Below are 23,378 nucleotides of genomic sequence, written 5' to 3' on the forward strand. Positions count from 1 at the left end.
TTTCCCAGTTTTCCTTGGTCCTTTATTAAACAGATATCTGTTGATCGCTATATGGATATAATTAATTGTAAATGAAGATCTAATTTCTCAGTTTATTCAATTTGCAATCTATTCTTTCTAGGACAACAAAATGTGTTAGCATTGTTGGATTCTTCTGTTATCCCTAACAATAAGAAATCTTCATGACAAATAACCATTGTTTCATTCTGAGTGTAAGAGAAAGCTGAAAACCTGAGACATTCCCTAAAATATTCCAAAAAGAAATTTGCTATATACCATTCCCACTGGATATAATTTTAGATATATTTACTGATAGCCAGAAATTGAATAAAAGCTAAACAGAACCAGTAGAGTGTTTTTGATTAAAAGAAATGCAACTGAAAATAATGTATTTTCTAGAGCAAACTTTTAGTATTTGATTAGTTGTCTTAGTTAACTGCACTGTGTAAATAGAATTGGCTCAATATTGGCACTAATTGTTGTGTTTGGACATTTTGACAGTTGCTTAGCCAACTAAAAGGGAACTTGGAAGAAGAAAACAGACATCTACTGGACCAAATACAGACTTTAATGTTACAAAACAGAACACTTTTGGAACAGAATATGGAAAGCAAAGATCTCTTCCATGTTGAGCAAAGGCAATATATGTGGGTATCAATACAGGAAAGCCAGCTACAAAATCATAATTGCTGTTGAACTGTCAAATAAAAATAATGAAAATGTTATTGGGACATTTTGTTAAGAACTAATGAAAAATGTCTAACTAACACCCAATCAGATTTTAGTCACTCATGTTTACTATGAAAGCATATTCAGTATTGAATTAATTTGAATGAGTCTTACTCAGATTCTGTGTAAGCAATTAAAGAAATTGACAGATTTCTTATGACAAGTTGTAAGCAATCTGTTTCTTCCCCTGATGTTTGTATTTTTATAATGAATGATAAGATTGTTTAAAATACATCTTTTGAATTGAATTGACTAAAGATATGAAAGATATAAAATGACTATTTAAAAAAATACATTATACTTAATGTATGCATATACCATTAAAATGTAATCTGAATCTTGCTGTGAGTACTTAATGACTACTGTATTCCAGTAATTGCATAATAAAATACTTCTGGATTAGGGAGAATTTTAATGCCAACCCAATTCATTATTAGCATGATTTCATCTATCATCCATGACTGGAGATGCAGTTTTTCTGCAAAAGGGAATTGTAGTCGAAGGTGTCATTTTAGTCAATCTAAGATATGCCCTTTGATACTGAAGAGAGAAATACACAAACTAAATCAAGAACCATGGGGAAAAGTGCATGAATTATGAGATACACATATATTTACTTTGAAAAAGAGTAATCCTAATTTTTGAAATTTACAATATTTTCAAAGGGAACTAATCAATGTAAAACATGGTAATCTCAATTTTTGAACAATATATGTTTTAAAAATTACATTTCAAAAAGTGATTTGGGGGGCTGAGTTACTGTTTTGTTAAAACACAGACATAAAACTCTCATACAGTTGAAATAGGGGAAATCCATGTTCTATACTGGGGATATTTTCACAGAACATATTGTGGGCTCATTATTTTTAGATTTAGATATTTTTTATATCCTGTCATTATTTTTATAAATAATGTGACAAACCTACCATATATTATTTTCTTTTCCTATTTTCCACATAACAAGAACGTAAGTTAAGTAAGTTGGCCTGTGAGAGAATGACTGGCCGAAAGTCATTCAGCTGACTTTCATGTCAAAAGTGGGACTAGTTTGCTTGTCTGTCTGTCAGCGTTCTACCGCACCCATCTCAATTAGCGATTCTGTGTGATTTACAATAAAAACATAAAAGGTAATATAAAAGCCCCTGACTACAATTCCCTTTTCCAGGAGTATATTTCTAGAATGCAAAATCTACAAGGAAGTAATCTGGATCAACCACGTATTGTGTAAAAAACAATTTCACATTTATTTATAAAGTGAGACCTGTAATGAAAAGGTACTAAGATATTTAGATACAAAATTAAAAAGGAAAGCAATTTTGTAAAAATATGTCCTTCTGAAATGTATTCTTTTATAGTGACAAGTTGAATGAACTGAGAAGACAAAAAGAAAAGTTAGAAGAAAAGATTATGGATCAGTATAAATTCTATGAACCATCTCCTCCTAGAAGGTAATGTGTCCACTAAGTTAAAGGATATCATTTTCATTCTGTTGGGAATTGTTTAAATTGTATTCACATGACCAGAGAAAAGGTCTATTTATTTTTGAAGGATAACAAATTCTAAATTTAGCATTCTCTCTCATCAGTCGGTCAACCAATTTATTTTAGTTATTTATCAATTCAGAAAAGATCACAAACTGTGAGACAGCAAATAAAAATTGTAATAAAAATAAAGAGTTACAACGATGTGGTTAAAGTACAATGTATGTCAAGTACAATGGAAAATTATAAAATGCCTCATTCAAAATCAGAAATAAAATGATATTGATTTGAACAATATTAATGTAGTTACAAATATAACAATGGAGAGTTACTATCTGTAACAGTAAACTTTGTAAAAAAGGCAATATAACAAAGCATAGTTTAATACTTCTGTAGCTTCCTCACCATGAAGGCAAAAGTCTTTGTTCAAGAAATTTCTCTTCAAGAATAGTTCTTGGAAGAAGTTAATGTTGTCAAAGTTAGGATTTTTCTGAATTTGGAAACATTATTTGGCTTAAATACCTTGCCAACTTCCAAAAAAAAAGGAAGTTACTGCAATGTTAAATAGGTCAGTCAGAGTTAATTGGCTTTCCAAAACTATAGCACACTACTTAAGGACTATGTTCATGTCCCAACTTCAGAATTTCAACAGATGAAGAGCATTTCAGTTTAAGTTGACTGGTTTCTCTTTAGATTATATAAACCTTTAACATTCTTTTTCATTTTTTTTTCAAAAGGAGAGGCAATTGGATTACTCTGAAAATGAGGAAATTGATAAAATCAAAGAAAGATGTCAACCGAGAACGTCTCAAATCTCTGACTCTGACACCAACCCGATCAGAATCTAGTGAAGGATTTCTTCAGCTGCCACAACAAGATAGTCAAGATAGTTCCTCTGTGGGCTCAAATTCACTTGAAGATGGCCAGACAGTGGGGACTAAAAAAAGCAGCAGTGAGTAATTGTTTAAAATTTAAATAGGGAGTAGTATCTGCTGTAATGTTTCCAGTTTAAAATGTATTGGGGGGAGGAAACTAGATTTAAAGAACTTTAATATTTTTATTATATAGCTGATAGTGAAAAAGCAACCTCTACAGCAGAATATACTCCTAAATGTTTTGCAGGGGTTCATTATTTAAAATGAAATTAACAAATGGGTTAGAGTTGGCTAATGAAATTTGTACCTCCTTTACCCGAATTCTTTTTTTTTAAATATTATTTTTCTCATTCACTCATGACATTTTTATCATATGATTTTCCTGTAAAATGCTTCCTTATGAACAACTTTTATATAGTTATAGAGTTGATCCTATTCGTTTGCATGTCCATTACCAACCTGCCATCTGATGAAGTTAATAAAGTGCAGCCCTGCCTCCAACATTGCATGGAAGAGATGATGTTTTGGTTCACATATATTATATGTAAAGCTCAGCTGCATATTGATGAGGAATTTATTTATATACCTATTACACATATATACCATCTTTCATTCAGGAGCTCATGGCAATGTATATAATGGTGCCATCTCTTTTTTTTCCATACAACCACCCTGTGAGGAGGTAGTTGGACTGAGAAAGAGTAATTGGTCCAAAGGTTCTCCTGGCCTTGGGTAGACTACAACTTGGCTCTTCCAATTTCTAGTCCAATATGTTAACCGCTACACCATTCTACCTTTCAAGTTAAGAATAGCCATCATCTGTGTTTATTATATAAACTTAGGGAAACAAACAATTGGATTCATTTTGCTTATAGATTTTTAATTGTGCTCTGCCATCAAAACAACAATATGCTCAATAGAAACACTGGCTGATTTTGATTGATCTTAGAAGTTAAGTTATATTGGTAGCAAATGGGATCTGTTTAATACACAAACCTCAAAGGAAGGGAATTCAGACTTAGCAATGCTAAGACCTTTAAATATTAAACTCAGTGGGATGTAAAAAATTGCAGAATGAGGCACATTGCTTAAGTTGTTTATTTTCACAACCCAGTTTATGACCATTACATTTTGATGGTCACTGTTCAGAATTCTCAAGCTATTTGAATTGTACCAAAGCAGTTCAAATATTCCATTGTTGGAATGCATGAGTTTTTAATATTTCTTTGTGGATTTAATTCACAAAAGCAGTTTTTTCATCAATAAAATAAGAAAAATACAATATATATTTCATAAGACAAATAGTTTAAAGTTTTTAATCTACTGCCAAAAGTTCTAAATGTAGCGACTCTACCTTTTAATTTTTATATTTCTATACAAACATTTTAAGTAATGTTTTGTTTTAAAATGAACAGAAAATGTTCTTAAGTTTTATAGTTTTATATTAATGACAATTTGGTATTATTTTAAGTGTTTCAGATAACAAATACTGAAGCTTCTCTTCACTCTATGTGCATCTCAGCAAAACTGAAATAATATTTGTCCTTATAATAGGTTTATAGTAGTTATCTTGTGATTTATAGTTACATTCTGATCTGCTTTTTTGTGTATTGCTTGATTGAATGTACTCTCTATGAAGTACAATATATTTATAATACAGATTTGAGTGACTTTTTTGACTTTTTACCTCTCCTTCCTTGATATCATTTGTAGAATGGATGAGATGGGCTTCTTGTCAGCTTCACCATTATAGATTATCAGTTTTTACTGCTGTATAGCAGCTGAATTGTGATTTCCAGTTCCTAGAAGCAGTACAAATTCCATCTTTTCTGCACTGAATCACACTTCGTTTTCTCCCATTCTGTTTCATACACCTTGGAGAACTGCAATCCAAACAAGTTGGCTGAATGTTATCAGCATGTTTATGGCATCTAGTTCCAAACCATACATGTTTCTTCTCACTGCTTCATATTAAATAAGATGGTGAGAAGGTAGAACTTTGTGGTACCATAAAGGATAATTCGAAAAAGGTCAAGCAAAGTCTCATAGATTCACTTTCTGATAGCATCTGGGAAAACAGGAATGGAACCACTACTAAATTTTATGTCCAATTTTAGCTCTCACATATTTCAACAAGATGCTGTACTTAATGCTGTCAAAAGCTGACAAGACATCCAGAACTATCAGCAAGGTAGCTTTTTCCCACCTATTTCCCAGAACTGAATTCACCAGAAAAATCAAGATGGTCTGCTTGTCAAATCCAAGTGTAAATCCAGACTGTTAGAATGGATAGATGGAAATAATAACTGGAAGTAGTCCTGGTTTTCTTTAGATGAGAGGCAGTTAGAGTTGGAATTGGTAAACGGGAAAGATTTGTACTTAACTCCTGGCAATTTTTTCTACTCTTTACACCAGCAAAATCCTTCAGTGAAAAATGCAGTGCATATGAAAATAGATAACAATAGGTCATAAATAAAGATTAAATTTTCTAAGATTGTGATATCATATATAATTTCTTGGAAGATAATGTTATTGAACATCATTTTGATTTTTCTCATTATTTTTCCGAGATTAATAATTTACATATATGCTTTGTGTTTGGACTCGAATAAACCCATACTGAAAAAAAATATTTTCTAGTTACCAGGTCCTTTTGCATAGGATTTCAAGTCTGGAATAAGAGATCCATGTAAAATCCTTCTGTGACACTGAATTTAAAATTGTTTTTGTATGTACTCTCTGCTTGATTCTAACATCACTTCACTGTCATATTTTTCTTGGGGTTTTTTGTTGTTGTTATGGTATCAATTTTCTGAATGATAGCATCCCTGTCCCAATATGCAAGTGTTATTATTTAAGATGACAGTCTATTGGATTTTTACAATTTTTTGAACTTCCTTTCTTGATTGGATAGTATATGGTGGTCATGCTTAGCTTGTTTTAACTGTGACTAATAGAAAAAGATGGACATATTAAAGGCTGTTTTGCAGATGAACATAGTAATCTTGACTCATTTGGCCAATTCCTAATTTTTCCCCTCCTATTTATATTGGTCCATGTCTTGTGTCCATGTGGAATGGATACTTGATAGGACACAAAGAAAATTGGGACTAAGCCAGGAAATTATATGGTATATATTCACATTTTTTCATTATTATCAGATGCAGTTGTTGAGTTTATACAACATGCTATGTCAAAGTTTGTTAACCATGATTTACGGGTAAAAAAATCACATTAAGCTATTTTTTTTTTACTTGTGAGCCACCCAGGGTCACTGAGAATCAGTAACATACTTATTTAATAATAAATAAGTAAGCAAACAGATAAATAAATAATAAGTAATAAACTACAATAAATTCATAATGCCATAATAAAATCATGTTGCACTTAACATAATGAATGTAAGCCAACAGCAAGTTTCAAACAATTGACTGTCCAGGAATAAAATATATTTTATTTTTTGACCCTGCTTCATGCATTAATTAAGGCAAAAACAGAGAAGATTATAGTGCAATGTGTGAACCTTGACATTATATTAAAAAGGGAACCTTGCCACTGGTATACACAACAATTTACTGAAATAAAATAGGCTCAAACTAACAATTAAATAATTTTTAAAAACTACAGCCACAATTTAATAGCAAGTAAGGGCAAAGCTCAAACATTTTTAATAAACCAAATTAGCATTTAAAAAACATTTTTCAAACTCCAAAAACCTACGTGGTGATTTCTAACTTTCTTTCCGTCTCAAAGTTAGTGTTTCGTTTGGGTTTTGTTAGATTGGTTTTTGAGACATTTAATAATCCTGAACAATGGAAATTCTTTTTGTTCCTCACACAGGATTTCCAGGGTTTCTGGATATTTTAGAAGTTTCACTATGGAGGTTACATATTTCATTGTCATTCGGCAACATGAAATTAATAGCTGTTAGTAAATTGCACCTAGTGGAAACTCAAACATTCATTTCTGTCCTTAGTTTCAACATTTAACTTCCATTTGTTCTTCTCCCCTTTTTCTTTCATTTACCGTTTCTGTTTTTCCTTATGCTATGACATAAAAGTGGTTGCACTGAAAAGACTGCCCTTTTTGAGGAACAGACCGAAGGAAAAAGACAAAATGAAGGCCTTCTACCGTCGCTCCATGTGTAAGACTTTATGAAAGTTCAGCTTCTTTTTAAATGGCTACACTGGCATCTATTACTAACTTTCCTAACCCTTCCCTGGACTGCACTGTTTTTTTCTATTCTGCAGAGTGCAAGTCCTGCTTTATACAAGGAGCTGAAGCAATGTTTCTAAATACTGACACCGAATATACATAATTATTGGGCTTTATAAATAACACAAAATTGAAGATACATTTATATGCTCACGTTATGGAAATTACAGATAGTCCCCCATTAGCTATGATAATTGGGACTGGAATTTCCATCATTAAGTAATATGGCCATAAAGCACAATGTCACATGACCATGCCACTTAGTGATGCAGTTCCTGCACTTCTGATTATCTTTGTTAAGCAAGCCCAGTGTCCAGGTTAAATAAATGTCACATGCTGGCCATTTGCAACTTCCTGCCAGCTTCCCCATGCTTGTTGGAACCTGGCAATGAGGGATAGCAAATGACAATCACATGACCTCAGTTGCTAGATGCCCAGAGGATAGTGTGATGACTAGAACTTTGAGGACTGGCCATTAGTACCACTTATTCAACACCATTGAAACTTTGAAAGTTCACTGAATGAGTGTTTAAGCAAGGAACACCTCTATGTGCATTCGAACATATGTGCATTAGATACATATGGATAACTAGGTACCAGGCACACATTTGCAAAGTGAGTGTCATTTTTAAAATTAGTTATAAGTCTTAGAAAGACAGGTATCATTTTCTTTCTTTTTTAAAACTAAAACAGGTCTAAACATAAATAGTAGCCTGCTTAACTTTTACTAGTTTCTAAAAGTAGGGAACAGGGAGGCAAGTTTTTGCCAGTGTATTATTTTATTTCCAAGTTAAGGATTCAGTATGAAGACAGCTGTTACAGAGCACATTTGATTTAGAACCTTATTTCTAGTGTTATGCACAATTATCTATCCCTATAGAAGCCTGCACAATAAAGGGCCCCTTATCATTGCCAGCACTGACTTTATATAAGCACTTGTGCTCATCTTACCCTGTTCATTACATTTATCATTACAAACATCAGAGCTCCTAATGTATATTTATGTAGCATTCCAGCACAAGCATGGCAGTTAAAAACATTTACAATCATCTGCACAAGAAAGCCTTGCTTTTTAACATTTTTCATTCATTCAGCCAAATGCATGTTATAACATATATGAACATGGAATTTAGCTTTCAGTATGATGATTAGAGATAAATGTGAAGCATTTTACAATGCAAAAAAATCATTGAATCATGCTGATTCATTTGCTTTCATTTGCATCCCAGCAATGAATGACCTGATGCAGTCCATGGTCTTAGCAGGAGGACAATGGATAGGTAGTTCTGAGCATCTGGAAGGTCCTGATGATATATCCACGGGTAAAAGGAGAAAAGAATTGGGATCTATGGCCTTCTCTACTACATCCATCAACTTTGCAACTGTCAACTCTGCTGCAGGCTTGAGATCCAAGCAGTTGCTTAATAATAAAGGTATAGGTAGAATCTTTTCAGTGTGGTGTGGCTGTGTTAGCAACACTAGTGGTATTGGAATCTATTCATGCTTGATATTTCATATGATTTTTCAGCAAATATTTAAAATAACAGATTTATGTGGTGGGGAAAAGGTCTATATTTCTGACTTATTATTTGTGAGAACATGAATTTATTGGAGCAAAAACTTCTTCATAACATTTTCTAGATGATAAACTAATATTAAGGTTTTGATGTTTGTTTTCTACCTAGATACAACATCTTTTGAAGATGTAAGTCCACAAGGAATTAGTGACGATTCTAGTACAGGTTCAAGAATTCAAGGTAAGATTTGTACTTTAAATGAGTGCTGGTTATGGGAACATTTATGAAGTTTAACCAAAAACAGTTTTGCAAATGAGCATTTGTCAGTTTTTGACTGTTTTTCTCTCTTTTTTCAACTTTGCATCTCATCTCATCTCATCTTTTTTTCCATTTAATCTAATAGAATTCTTCCCCATTTCCCTAATGCAGTTTTTTAAGTAAAATGAACAGTTGAGTGCAAGGTTCATTTTTTTCTGTTCTCCTTCAATTCTAAATGTCAGAGTTTAGTGTTGAGAATTAGTTAGGCAATCTGTCTCTCAAAATATGTTCACTTATACATTAATTTGTTTTCTTAATCAAATTTCAATTTAGATATAACCAGAGAGTGCTGAAACAGAAGCTACAGCTATAAAATTTAATTGATCATTCAAAATTGATTTAACTCAAAATAATGCATTATTCTGAACTATATTAATACTGTCTCTATATTTATATTGTTTAAGAGTACATGCTGTTAATGTAGGAGTGTTTTTCTTCTATTGATGGCATTTCTGCATAGATCATATCCATGTTGAATCTATTGTAAATGTCTTAAAATTAATTCTGCATGTTTACATGCTATTTTTAACCATTTTTTTCAATTCTAAACACACATTCTATTTTTTCTTGTTTCATATCTTTTTACTGCTGTAGAGCAGGGATACCCAACTCCCAGACTGCAGCCTAGTACTGGGCCGTGGCCGTTTGGAACCAGACAGTGGAAGTGGCACATGTGTGCAAGTAGCTCCATTTGTGTGAGTGACGGGCTTGTGTGCCGCTACTCATACAAATGGAGCTGCATATATGCGCTCACCCACCTCTCATGCAGAACTATCCCCTCTCCCCTTGCCTGCCGGTTTGGAAAGTCGGAAAGGTTCGGGACCACTTCTGTAGGGCATTTTTTAAAAGTTGCCTATAAACATCTTTTTCTGTTTTAGGGATATTCATATTTCTACAGTACATGGTAAATTATTGCACTTTTTCAGTGTTTGTGCAATTTTGGAGATTTTAATATCAACACACATCTGCCACCAATTTGATAAAAATTGGGGGAGGCCTTTGCAAGGAGATGATTATTCAAGATGGTGGTGTATTCCCAGACAGTGGATATAAATACTTAACATTTTTGACATATGAACTTTGTGCATTGCTTTTTTATATGAATTCCTAAAGTGAAATCTCATATACTAACTTCTTAACGGGTATTGTAAATATTGTAAGTGATTACTTCCATGTTGAAATTAACAACACTTTCTCACAGTGCTAACTTTGGCTTGTGTCTCCCAGAATCTTCTTCAAGAAGTTTTGTTAATTTTGCACCCACTGATTTCTGTCCTTAGGCATTTGGTCCTCTGGATTGTTAATTATAGATTCTCATGTCTTGCCTGTACATCTCCAACATTTCTCTCCCCACTGCTATTTAATTTCAATGTGAGACCACTAAGTGACCTGATGTATTGCCATAGGGTTAGATACTGTCAATATGTTGATGATACCCAATTATATATCTGAATCCTGGCCCCTCCAGGATTCAGGCCCCTTGAAGTTATGTTATGGTATTGGGGGATGGAGGAGTCTAAATGAAGGGAAATAGTCTTAGATTTAACCTTATAAGACAAAGTGGCTATGGATTGCAAGATCCCCTAAGTCCAGGGACTTTCCATTTTTTATTCTAAATGAAGTTGCATTGACCTGGTGCACAATTTGGAGGTCCTTCTAGACATGTGATTCAGAGAGCCTTTGCACATATCCATTTTGTGTGTCAGTTCCACCCACTCCTGGATTGGGAGGCCTTATTTACAGTTACTTATACATTAGCCACCTTATGTTTGAATTGCTCAGTGCAGTCTACATGAAGTTGTCCTTGGTAACTACTTAGAAACATTACTTATCCAGAATGCAGTAACCTGGATAGGTTGCAGGTATATGTTGATATATCCATATAATACCTTTGCTCTGTGAGAAAGCAGTGGTTACCAGTATTCTTGGATGCAATTCAGACTACTAGTTCTAATTTACATAGCCTTTTAGTGACAGGGCCGAACTATTTGTGAGATCATTTATTCATTTTTGTGAATGAAATATCTTATGTACAGTATATTCTGATTTGATAGGTGTTTTGTGCTATCTGTTGTTTCTTTTTTATTTAGCTTCCAGACCAGCCAGCCTTGATAGTGGCAGAACATCAACTAGCAATAGCAATAATAATGCATCACTCCATGATGTCAAAGGTATACTTCTAGAGAAATGAACCTGTGCTTCATTCTTTATATGACAGAGATGACCGGGTGATATTCATAGCATGAGGGGATTTTTACTGTGATGATTTTAGCCATTTGGTTATTTTTTAAATAACCAATTTAATTAAAATAGATTACTTTGCTGGAAGTATGTGGCAAACAAATATAATAAATACTTGCATTTCTGTAGTCTCTATTTACTGCTCTGGTGCCCTTTATATAAGTAGAATTCAAGTACATTATAATATACTGAACATGTCACTAAGGGGGAAAGTTTTTCAAATACTCTTGATACCTCCTCCCCCCAACTAAATGTCAGGGGTAGAAAATAAAATGTGCAGTCCAGAAATTACAGATATAACTACACTGATGGCATTTGATGTCCCAATTATCATTAGCAATATAGTATAATTAATCATAATGCTGAAAATATTGAACTTCTAGGTGTATTGCTATTAATAGTGAGCAAACAAAAGAATTCATAGGAGTGAAGCAAAGGAAAATGCAGATTTAAGTGGATAGAGATGACGGAGAAGGAAAGGAAAGATATCTCATTAGGAGAACAAAAGGTTCAGAAAAGGAATGTCTATGGAGATTCTGAACCATCCAGGTCATGGTTGTCCCCAAGGTGCTTTTCCAAAAGGCAACTGAACTTCCTTGTTTTTTTTCTTTGAAAAATGTTTCACTTCTCATCCAAGAAACTTTTACAGTTCTGATTGTCAGAACTGAAGAAGCTTCTTGGATGAGAAGCAAAATGTTTTCAAAGAAAAAAACCAAGAAAATCCAGTTGCCTTTTGGAAAAGCATCTTTGGGTTCAGAAAAGAAAGCATACAAATATTTAGATATTTCTATAGTGGAATTTATGCAAATAAGAAAGATAACATGAGAAAGAAAAAAAAGAAAAACGAGTGAAACAAAAGAAAAAATGCAGATATAAGGGGATAGAGAAGATTAAAAAAGAAAGGAAAGATATCTCATAAGGAGAAAAAAAATGAGAGTATAAAGATGCTTAGATATATCTAGAGTGAGATTTATACAAATAAGGGTAAAAAAAGGCAAAGGAAAGAGGTCTTCTATTCAAAGCTCCAGAAGTACATTAGGCTGGCTACTTAGCTTGTTTTTTGTAAAAAAAAAATCTATGTTTAAAGCAGATCAATTACAACCAACTCTCATTGCCTCAATGAATTCTTTTCATCAGTTTTACTGGATTTTGCATCTTTTTGAGAATTTGTGGTTTTTCCAATATAAATTATTCCCTCCAGAAATACTATGTCAGCTAAGTATGCTTGTGTTCTAAAATTACATATTGCTTAGGAGTTTTTTAAACTGTTTTTCAGAGTATTGCAGAGAATAGTTTCAACTGCTTTGGACTGAAGAAATGCCAAAATGAGAAACTGGCATTTCTTCAGTTATTTTGTGCACAATGTGATGTTCCTTCTTCAAATCATATTCACAGGAATTGAGACTTTATATAAAGAGCAATGTATTTTTACATAAATCTTCTCAGCAAAATATTTCTTGATTAACTTGAAACTATTTTTTCATGCTTCAATTTTTGTTTACTTTTATAACACATTATAAAAGATAGATGGTAATATTTATTACTATGACTTTATGATCCGGGTTGCTGAAAAGATTTGTGTGGTGTGTGTGTGTGTGTGTGTGTGTGTGTGTGTGTGTGTGTGTGTGTGTGTGTAGAGAGAGAAAATTGGAAACTGATATTTTTAAAAGACAGCTGAAGTTAAAAATTTTCACATTAGATGTCATAATGAAGAGCCATAACGGGTAAAATGAAGGAAATACATTTTATTATACAAATTTTTAATAGGTGTTTAAGCACGTTACTGTACAGCAATTGACAGATCAATGATTTTAAAACATCTAGCAATATATTGTACTTCATTTCAAATGTATTTGTTAAAATGTTTGTAATTTATTTTACCTAAGAAAAATATCAGTGCTGTTTACTCTAAAGCAGGTGCAAGTAACAACCAAAGCAGGCCTCAAAGCCACAGTAGTGGAGAATTTAGTCTACTTCATGAGCATGAAGCATGGTCCAGCAGTAGCAGCAGCCCCATACAATATTTGAAAAGTCACACTAAGTCTAGTCTCCTGCTTCATCATACAATGTCAGAAAAAATAGATAAACAAGGAATACGGAGAATTAAAACTGAATCCCCTGGAAGTGAAATGGTTACTCTGCAGCAATTTCTGGAAGAAAGCAGTAAAGTTACTTCAGCTGAGGTATGTTAAAAAGTACTTAATTTTAAGAGACATAACTTAAGCCCAAGTAAACATAGTATGAATTCAAGTAGATCATAACAATATGATTTGAAATCCAGGTAAAGAAAAATTAATTTTAAATTTCAGAACCAGCATTCATTATTTATTAAGAATTTGAAGAAGATAACTGAGTAGGAAAGTAATAGCTGAAATGCTTAGTTCAAAAAAGTACATTCTATTAATGTTCATATCTATAAAAAGAAGATAATGCCATTATCCATGGTAAGCCTACACAAAATTAACCTCAGATTTTCTACAACAGAATAGTTATTCTCAAGCCCTAAATAATGTTTTCAACAACTTTGTTACATTATAGCCTAAGTATAGGTTTGCCATAATCATTCATTGAATCTCATTCTGCTTTTTAGAAACGAGTTATTAAAGTAGAAGCTACCATAGGACTTTAAACTTCCTCCAAAACTCCTCCCAGGTCCTAGAATTTGTCTGAAAATCCTTTCACTTCTTCTTCAGCATCTTCCCTTTGTCCATTCAACCTCTTTTCAACCTCTCGGGTTCAGGCCTTAATTCTGGAGACAGATGTTCTGATAGATCTTCTCTGAAATCTTATTCTCCAAGCCCCCTGCTCAAAGAGAATGGCCAGATTAGCACCCTCCACTATTTCCATCACAAAATGGTAGTCTTAGGGATAATCCATTACCTTTTGGAAATTTCCCAGTTACTATAATTTCTGTAGCTTCTTTTTAGTTTTCAGTTTTTTCTATAACTTCTCACTACTGTTCAGTTTCTTTGGACCTTATGGCATCAACCTCATCAAATATGATCAACTGGAAATAGTCTTAAAGTAGCTTAATGCCCCTTCAAGGCATATCTTGCATCAAACACCAGCCCTGCATGGCTTTTTACTCAATGATACATCACCAGTCTAGTGTTTTCCAACCGTAGAATATTATTCATTAGTTCATTCATTTTTTTCTCTCTTTATTAAAGAGAAGTAGTCTCTTGCTTATTTTTCCTTTTACAATATAAATTAACTGCATTAACATAATTCCAAGACATTTTAAAAAATAGAGAAAATACAAAACATATATATTAGTATGTAAATAAATAAATCAAATACTGTACATTGGAACATTTATCATATATAAATTGTACACCAGATTATAATCTATTGTTATTAAGGTAAATCATAAAATCCAACCAAATTTGATAAAATTGTGATTCCTGCTTCTGAAATCTCATTACTTTATCTGTGTGTTTTTTTCCAATATGAGAATTAAAGAGGCTTTACTTATTCACAACTCAGTTTTATATTCTGTAAAGTTTTCCAGTGTTGCACAATTATTATTTTGGCTGCTATAATTAAATAGATAATCAATTCTTTATTTTTAAGCTTGTGGTTTGGTCCTGCAAAAAAAGTACAATAACATACTTTACAATTACTTAAATTTGTTTAGACGTCTATTATGAACATATAATGTTAATTTTGCCATTGCTACATATTCTCCAATTTTGTCTCCCAGTATGACATAACTTACTAGGATCCTTTTTTTCATTGTCTCAAATTTGTTTTTGCAGCTGTCCACATATATCTCAGTAAATTGTGATATTTTCATTTTGGAGAATAAATAAACTGGCAATTTAGAATTAATGTTTTATGCTATGTTTTTCAGGTTTCTTAAAGTAAAAGCTCAATAATTTTGTCAGTTTATTTACAAGCAACAATACTTTGTAATTCAGCATGAGAGAAAACATTTTTTAATAATATGCCATAGTTCTTCTGGAATTAGGTTTGCAGGTACAGGAACTAATTGGGACCTAATGTGGTTGTTAGGCAAAATACAGGGTCTACAAAAGGGGAGAGATGGGGGCTAGGCAGACAGGTTCAGCCTGTGGATCTGTATAAATTTGATGGGAAAACTGTATGTGTTTTTTATATTCATTCTCTTTTTCTATCTATTTTTTGCAGCTAAAGTCTTCAAGCAAAGATAATCTTTTGGATGAAGTAATGAAATTTTTTTCGGAAAACGCTGAATTAACAGGAAGAGAAAAACTAAGCAAACAGACATCAGGCAGTAGTGGTATTGTCAGATCGCAGAGTGTAAGAAATACAAAAGAATTATCTGATGGAAAGTTAGATAAGCAAGAGCCTCTTACAAGATTCAATTTAAACAGAACAGAAGATTCTAAAGATTTGAACTTTTTAGAGACTTACGCCGCAGATACTAAGGGAAAGGTCAGGTCTGTTAAAGAAAATGTCCAGTCACAGCGACAATCAAAAGACTGCAATCCCTATGCTACTTTACCTCGTGCAAGCAGTGTGATTTCAACAGCAGAAGGAACTACTCGGAGGACCAGTATCCATGATTTTTTATCTAAAGACACTAGGCAGCCAATATTTGTTGACCCAACTCCAACTACAGCTGAACAAAGTATTATATCATCTTCGAGTGAGTACAATCCTCAACAACAATCTTCTATTTTTTATTATGCTCCTGATTATGCAGTTACTTTTTCCGAAAATGATTTAGCTAATATTACTATACCCGATCATTTGAATATACCTGAAAGGCTTAGCCATTTCAGAACAAAGACCAAGTTTATTACTAAAACATTTTCTCTCAGTAATGTAAATAATGATAAAGTAGGCATATCATCTTCAGGCCATTTTTCCATGCCATTTTTGACACTTAATACTGAATTAGTCTGTGATGTTAGTGGATTACCTCAAACACCCATAACCAGAACAGCTAAATCACTTCATTCATTGGTGAAATTGCCACAGAAGGATCACAAACAACCTTATGAAAATCAGAAATCTGATAATGAAAAAGTAGATGTCACACAGAATAGCAATAAACTTAAAAGCCTTGTGCATACAGATCCTAATGATAGTGAATCCCCTTTATTAGCTGATGAAGATACCCAAACTATTTGGTATGAATATGGTTGTGTATGATAAGATATACAGTCAAGTAACTTCCTCTGATAAAGTATGAATGGACTTGAAACATAGAGCCTGCCTTATTAATTAGATAGAAAAGAAACTAAGATTTTTGTTTCCTTGAGTATGGATGAACAGCTCACATGTTTCTTAGCATGTGAATTCTTAGCATGAGAAGGAATGTAACATTAAAGCCATGCTAAAGTTTGCATGAAGTATTAACTGCAATGTGTGATTGCTGCATGTCTCATCAAAAATCTTAATGGAAGCTAACTGATTTTTTTATCTTCTATTTGTTTAAAAATACGTTATGGACATTACTGAATGCATGCTAGCCAGTTGCATGGTGCCATGCCAGAAACAACATTTTTAAAGAAAATTACAGTATAGCAATTATAATGATTTACAGCAATTACTAATTTTTGGACAGTTTCTCTTCTATTCAGATGCTGCAGCTTTTGTGAATTAGATTTTAGGCCCAATTCAGCTATGTTAAATTTTGACTGGTTTAAAATAAGTAGGATTGTTTGGTTGTCCAGAATTTGTTTTATCGCTTTATAATTTACAGATCAGTTGTATGTGTGCACACCCAGAAATAAGTTCCACAAAATATTTGTTTGGATCCCCCCCCCCAAATTAAGTGTGCTTAATGTTGCATTGTATTCATGTCACCTGACCTGAATTGAGCCCTTCCTGTTCTTTCCCACTCAGGCTAGTAAAAAATGTGGAAGGAAGTTTGCATTGTAGCTTTTAATTTATAATGTATTGTAAAGAAATGTCATAGTCAGAATAATTCAGTGTAACTGCCATTTTCATACTCAGTATAATATATATGGCATAAAGCCTAAATGATGACTTTGGTTTGGTTTGGTTTGGTTTTGGTTTTGTTTAACAATATATAACAGACGAAGTTGCATTGAAAGGACAAACTTGCTTCATTTCTTTGTTTTTTTCTGTTCTTTTCCATTCCATGCTTGAAGCACTTATGTACCCCTGTGTTGTGTTGTCTGTAGGCCTACATCAGAATTTTTATTATATAGCGTTAATTTTGACACTATGTTAAAATAAAAAATAAAATGGAACAGCACTATCTTTTTTTCTTCTTATTGAATACAATAGCTAATTAGAAAGTGTTATCAAAATCTTTTAAATTTGCCTCAGCAGATTGTTTTAGTTGTGCTCAAATTCTTAGTTTATTTGCTTTTCATTGTTTAATTAAATCATATATTGTATCTCAAGCTACATCCAATAAGCTATACATTTTTAATATGGTATAAAATAAGGATTTCAGGAAATTTTTGTGTATGGCTACTATTGTCTCTACATCTGGAAAAAAATCCTGTCAAAGATACTGTAAAGTTTCTGCTTAGAACTATGCACTGACATATATGAGGTGGATAGCCTAATGGCCTTCCTTAGTGTAACGTAGCCTGTGTTATGCTATTTAAGAATCACAGGCTTTAAAAAGTCTTGCAGAATTACTTGAAACCTATAAGATTAAAGAATGTAAAAATTTCTGTACAACCTTAATAATTGTACAAGTTACCCATTTTAATAATAATAATAATAATAATAATAATAATAATAATAATAATAATAATAATAATAATAATAATAATAATAATAATAATTTTATTTCTATACCGCCCTTCTCCCGAAGGACTCAGGGCGGTGTACAGCCTATTAAAAACACAAAACAACATCAGTTAAAATAGTTTAAAATTATTAAATAAATTCGGCTAAATTTTAAAACCCCAGAAATTTAAAATTTAAAATTTTGCACATGTCATTATAATTGGCTCTCATTTCTTTTTTTCTTTTGGCCCCTTCCAGTCAGTATTGATTCTTGGTGACAGCCTGGACTAATCCTTGCAGTTTTCTTGGCAAGGATTTTTGGAAGTGGTTTGCTATTGCCTCTTTTCTAGGGCTAAGAAAGATTGACTGTTCCAAAGTCATCCAGCTGGCTTTTTCTAAGGCAGGATTCACAGTCTTTCAGCTTCTAGCCTGATGCCTTAACTGCTACAACAAATTAAATCTCTATTGCCTTACTTTAAAAGGATCTCATTTTTTTGTGCATCTTTAGAGAACCAAAGTGTCAGATACATTGTTACAGGTTGCATGGGGCCCTGGACAGCTAGTAATGCAACTCCACAAGATCATAAACTTTTAACGTTATTAACAATTCCTCTTCACTCGGTGCAGCCCAGGCAAGCCAAAAGGTTGGACCACCATAATTACCGTATTTTTCAGAGTATAAGACGCTCTGCACTATAAGACGCACCTACCTTTTTTGGTGAGGAAAATAAGAAAAAGAAATCTACCTCTGCCTCCCAGCAATTTTGCCTCGTTGCAGCAAACAGCCTGCTTTACTTTCATTTTCGTTTTCAGCATAGCTTGATTAGCACAAGAAAAAAAAATCTGCTCCCAGCAATTTACTTCCTTGCAGCAAGCAGCAGAGGCCCACGCAACAATAGGCAATGGCAATCCCTGCAGCCTGAAACAGCTGAGAGTCGGGAGGCTGATGCAACGGACAATCAACTTGTGCTAATTAGGCTGTGCTGAAGCTGAAATGGTCTGTTTTTCTTGCTGCTTGCTACAAGGAGGTAAATTGCTGGGAGGCAGAGGCCAAAGGATGGGGGCCAGTGAGTGGGCTACATTCAGTGTATAAGACGCACCCAAATTTTCACCCCCTTTTAGGGGGGAAAAAGGTGCGTCTTATACTCCGAAAAATACAGTAACAAGCTGACATAGCCTCCATAGGATAACAAAGTTAAACACAACTTCTTTCTGAAAATTGGAATGCATAGTTAACTATTTATATATAGTTATTTACAAATTCAAAAGAAGAAAACAGTGGATGCAGTTTAAGCATCCTTCTGTTTAGTACTTTGTAATATCTTTGGCACAATTTACAGCTATAAGTTCCTATATCCCTGATAAGAGTCTAACCCAAATCCTAACCCTACTCTTCCTTGCAGAGATCTTATAGCCTATAAGTATTTTTCAGTATCTTTATATGAAACTTGACAATCTGTGCAATTGAAATTTCCCAACAGTTTTCAATAATACCCTGCATGTAGAGAGTAAATATGCATTGAAATAGCAGTAAAATATGCTTATCTGTGTACAACATAGAGTTTATGTTGTCTTCTCTACACTTGAGATTTGGTGGAATGTACAGTTTGACTGGGTGGAGGGGATCCCTATACTTTTGTATACAACTGTATCACAAAAATGCTTGAGTGCTCTTCACTTGATTATATGATTCCATATAATCACTTCCATGATTCTCTTACATTTCAGCAAAATTAAAAATGAGATTTTCAGTGTGAGACGGCATTACGTTTTCTAAAAATGGAATCTAGAATTGAATGAAAATCACAACAACATGTACTGTTGACTGCTGTTTACAACATATCTAGAAACTCTTATCTTGTCAATGACATTTTACATTATTTTCCTCTTCCTTTCAACAAATATCACCAGCCAGTGAGAACCAGCAATTAGTCTCCATAATTTAGTTTGGAGATGGGACTGTCAAAGTGCTCTGGTTTGTTAATAGCTGATAGGCTTCTTTTGACACAGGTTTAGTACTATTCCTAAAGAACACTATGTTCCATGTTCAGAAGTACCCCAAACAACAATTGACAGGAGCAAATAAAGCTGTGTTATAAAACAGCAGGGAGAGAGACAGTTATCTGTATCCAGCTTCACTGTTCATTTCTCCTGTCATCGTCATGGGTCAAGCTTCGTTTCAAGCTGATCCTCATATGGAACCCCTTAACTTAGTAGATAAAGGGGAAAACCTTGGCTTGAAAGAACAGGATTTCTCTACTATCCAAAGTGGAATGGCCCTGGAATGGCACTTAGTGTTATTACCTGCTTAAAAAGGCAGGTACTGTTCAGTATTGGAATGGCTAAAATGATTTTAAGCTGCAACAGATATTGAAAATGAGATAAAAGCAACATGAAGCCTATGGAAGGATGAGGGTAGGATATATCATCTCAGCAATGACTGGTGGGTGGAGATGGCAAATAGCGGCAGGGCACTCTTGGAGTTGTGATTGAGAGGGTCAACCTACCATGTATTACTGACACCTGGCTTGGGGGTGGGGTGTCCCCTTTTTGAGATGTGCCCAGCTGGATTTTGGATGTGGAAGTGAGATTAAGCAGTTAAAAAGATGGCTGAAGCACCACTGGAAGACAAAGAGCAAACCTCATCAAACACAGGCCTACCTTGTGGCAGAAAGGATAGCAAAATATATTTCTCTGCCCTTATTGCATCTGCAGAGTTCTCTGATGGCCCTATTTGGGGTAATCCAGTCCCTCCTTGGAAGGAGTAATTCTGTATTTAAAGGTTTGCTGTGAAGAATATGCTAGGAATCTGACAGATAAAGTTGCTCAGATTCTCTCTGTGGTAGACTCTGCCTTGAAGCAGAGCCAGTGGTGGTTATGGGGGCTTAGTTTTGTACAGTTATCTGTTGAGCCTGAGGAAGTGGGTGGGGTTCTTGCCTGTATTAGATCCATGCCCTTTTGGCTGGTCAAGGCTGTCAAGGGGATGTGTGATTGGGTTCTGGTGGTGGTTAATTATTTCTTGAGAGAAAGGAGTTCCATAAACTCTTAATGGTCCATTGCTCAACCCAACCAGTCTGGATACTTTTCATCTGATTTCCAACCTTCCCTTTTTAGGGAAAATTGTTGAGAAGATGGTTGAAGTGCAGTTTCGATGGGCTCTGGATGAAACAGGTTATCAAGACCTTGGCCTAGGCTCAATTAGGATTTAGTCTGGGGTATGGGATGGAAACAGCGGGAATGGCATAGTGGCCTAGGGGTGAAGATGCTCACCTTCCACTCAGAAGATTGAGAGTTCAATCCGAAGCAGGGGCAGATGTTTCTTTATTAGGATGCAAAGAGAAAATATATCCTATGAACTCTGCATAGGTGTCAGAAAAGGCATCTGGACAGTAAATGCTCAGGCCCATTCAGTTGCCCCGACTTCCCCTTAATAAAGGGATTAAAGGGTTGTAAAAAGAAAAAATGGGATGGAAACAGTATTAGTCACGTCATGGACTCGACTGTCATGAAGTCATGAAATCTGGCAAGAGTGGGATGAGGATAGTGCATCCATTGTTGATCTTTCTTGACTTCTCAGCAGCTTTTGATCATGGTATCCTTTTGAACCAGTTCTGAGAATTGGATGTGAGTGGCACAGTGTTGTGCTGATTCTTCTTCCTCTGGGCTGATTCCAGTTGCTGTCAATGGGAGAGGGATCCAGCATATAGCCCTTATTTTGTGGAGAGCCACACAGCTCAATCCTTTCTCCTGTCTTGTTTAATGTATACATGAGGCCCCTAGGTGAGTAGCCATCTGACGGTTTGGTTTACTGATACCATGGATACCCTTTCCCAGTGTCTGGAAGCTGTGAGGACCTATATGAGGTACAGCAGGCTTCGACTCAATCCAAACAAGACTTGAGTGATGTTGGGTGTTTGGATTTTCTGGTGCCAGGAGACTTCTATCACTGATCTTGGATGGGACGGCACTGCCACAGAAACACTCTATGTAATCTGGGGATCCTTCTGGACTCATGGCTCCTGCTCAAAGAGTAGGTAACAACTGTAGCTATGAAGACCTTTGCACATCTTCAAGTTGTATGCTAGCTGCATCCATTCCTGGACAAAAGGTGCTTACTTGTCATTATGCCCTCATGATCTCTTGTCAGGACTACTATAATGCACTGAACATAGGTGTGCCCTTGAGGAGCATTCAAAAAACTTCAACTGGTGCAGAATGAAGCAGTACGGATAGTAAATGGTACCAGTTAATTGGCACTTGTAACACAACTACTCCATGAGGTGCATTGATTGCCAGGCTGCTTCCAGATACAATTCTGGGTGCTGGTTGTCACCTTTAAAGGATAGGGTTACTTGAGGGACCATCTCCCCAGCTGTTTTCACCTGACTGATCAGGTCCTGTCAGCCAAAGAATGTCAGCTGGTAGGGCTTACTAGACATTCCTTTTCTGCGGTAGTACCCTGCTTATGAAATATTCTTCCTCTGGAGAATGGCCCCCCTTTCATAAGGTCCTGAAGATCTGGTTCTAGGCCTGGACCTGGGACCCCAAAGGTGTGCAGGGATCCACTACTTGGTTATGCTAGTGATTGTTCAGCTGCTATGTATTTTAACTTTTGTCACGTTAATAATTGTTTGTATTTTATTTTAACTGTTCTCCACACAGTCATTTGTTGAGATGGGCAGCTATATAAATTGGATAAATAGTAACAAATAAAATACCATGAGGGTATGGCAGAAAAAAAGATTGCCAGGCAAGTTCATCTTGTGGTTAGATACACAGGGAAAAAATCCTTTTGAAAAGCTAGCTAATTTGCAAGAGAAATTGTGGTGCAAAAATGATTGTGCTGCAACAATTCACATTTGAAACAAGAATGTGTGATTAACTTTCAATAGATCCATATTATTATTTATTTATTTCAGCACTTACATATAAGTATTCATTTCATGATGTGGGGAAGCTTACAAAAATGTAATCAAAATAACATTAAAAGATATAACGAATAGAAACATTAAAATGTTTAAAAGCCCAAGTAAATAAATTTCAATCTCCCTTCTAAATTGTAACAAGATAGGAATATATTTTTAATTTAGCTAGTGTTCACTGGGTGTTGGTGGGGTAGAGGGCAGGGTGACAATTGATATATGGAACTGATGAGACAGCAGGCAAAGATAAATAATTTCGAATGTGTCCCAGTCTTCCTCCAAGGTAAATTATTTTGTATGTGTATGTGCCTCTGCAGTTTTCACGACTTTTTTTTTTTTTTTTTTTGGAAGTAGCTTGCCACTACCTTTTCCTAGAGCTGG

At 34.4% G+C, this 23,378-nt stretch overlaps 1 protein-coding gene across 1 annotated transcript in view; it reads left to right on the top strand.

Moving 5' to 3' along the window:
* Positions 1–16,573, top strand: part of CCDC88A (coiled-coil domain containing 88A) — a 74,871-nt gene extending 58,298 nt beyond the window's left edge. The window contains exons 23-31 of the mRNA XM_070932234.1: positions 502–647; positions 2,085–2,177; positions 2,948–3,162; positions 7,146–7,229; positions 8,530–8,733; positions 8,986–9,057; positions 11,226–11,306; positions 13,291–13,559; positions 15,526–16,573. Of these exons, the coding sequence (XP_070788335.1) occupies positions 502–647; positions 2,085–2,177; positions 2,948–3,162; positions 7,146–7,229; positions 8,530–8,733; positions 8,986–9,057; positions 11,226–11,306; positions 13,291–13,559; positions 15,526–16,515 (2,154 nt within the window). The 3' untranslated portion in view covers positions 16,516–16,573. The remainder of the gene's footprint in view (positions 1–501; positions 648–2,084; positions 2,178–2,947; positions 3,163–7,145; positions 7,230–8,529; positions 8,734–8,985; positions 9,058–11,225; positions 11,307–13,290; positions 13,560–15,525) is intronic.
* The last annotated feature ends 6,805 nt before the right edge of the window (positions 16,574–23,378 follow it).

The sequence above is a fragment of the Pituophis catenifer genome, unplaced genomic scaffold (assembly GCF_029215685.1).
Source record: "Pituophis catenifer annectens isolate HBS135680 unplaced genomic scaffold, rPitCat1.0.hap2 SCAF_1, whole genome shotgun sequence".
In the NCBI taxonomy this organism is placed as follows: domain Eukaryota; kingdom Metazoa; phylum Chordata; class Lepidosauria; order Squamata; family Colubridae; genus Pituophis; species Pituophis catenifer.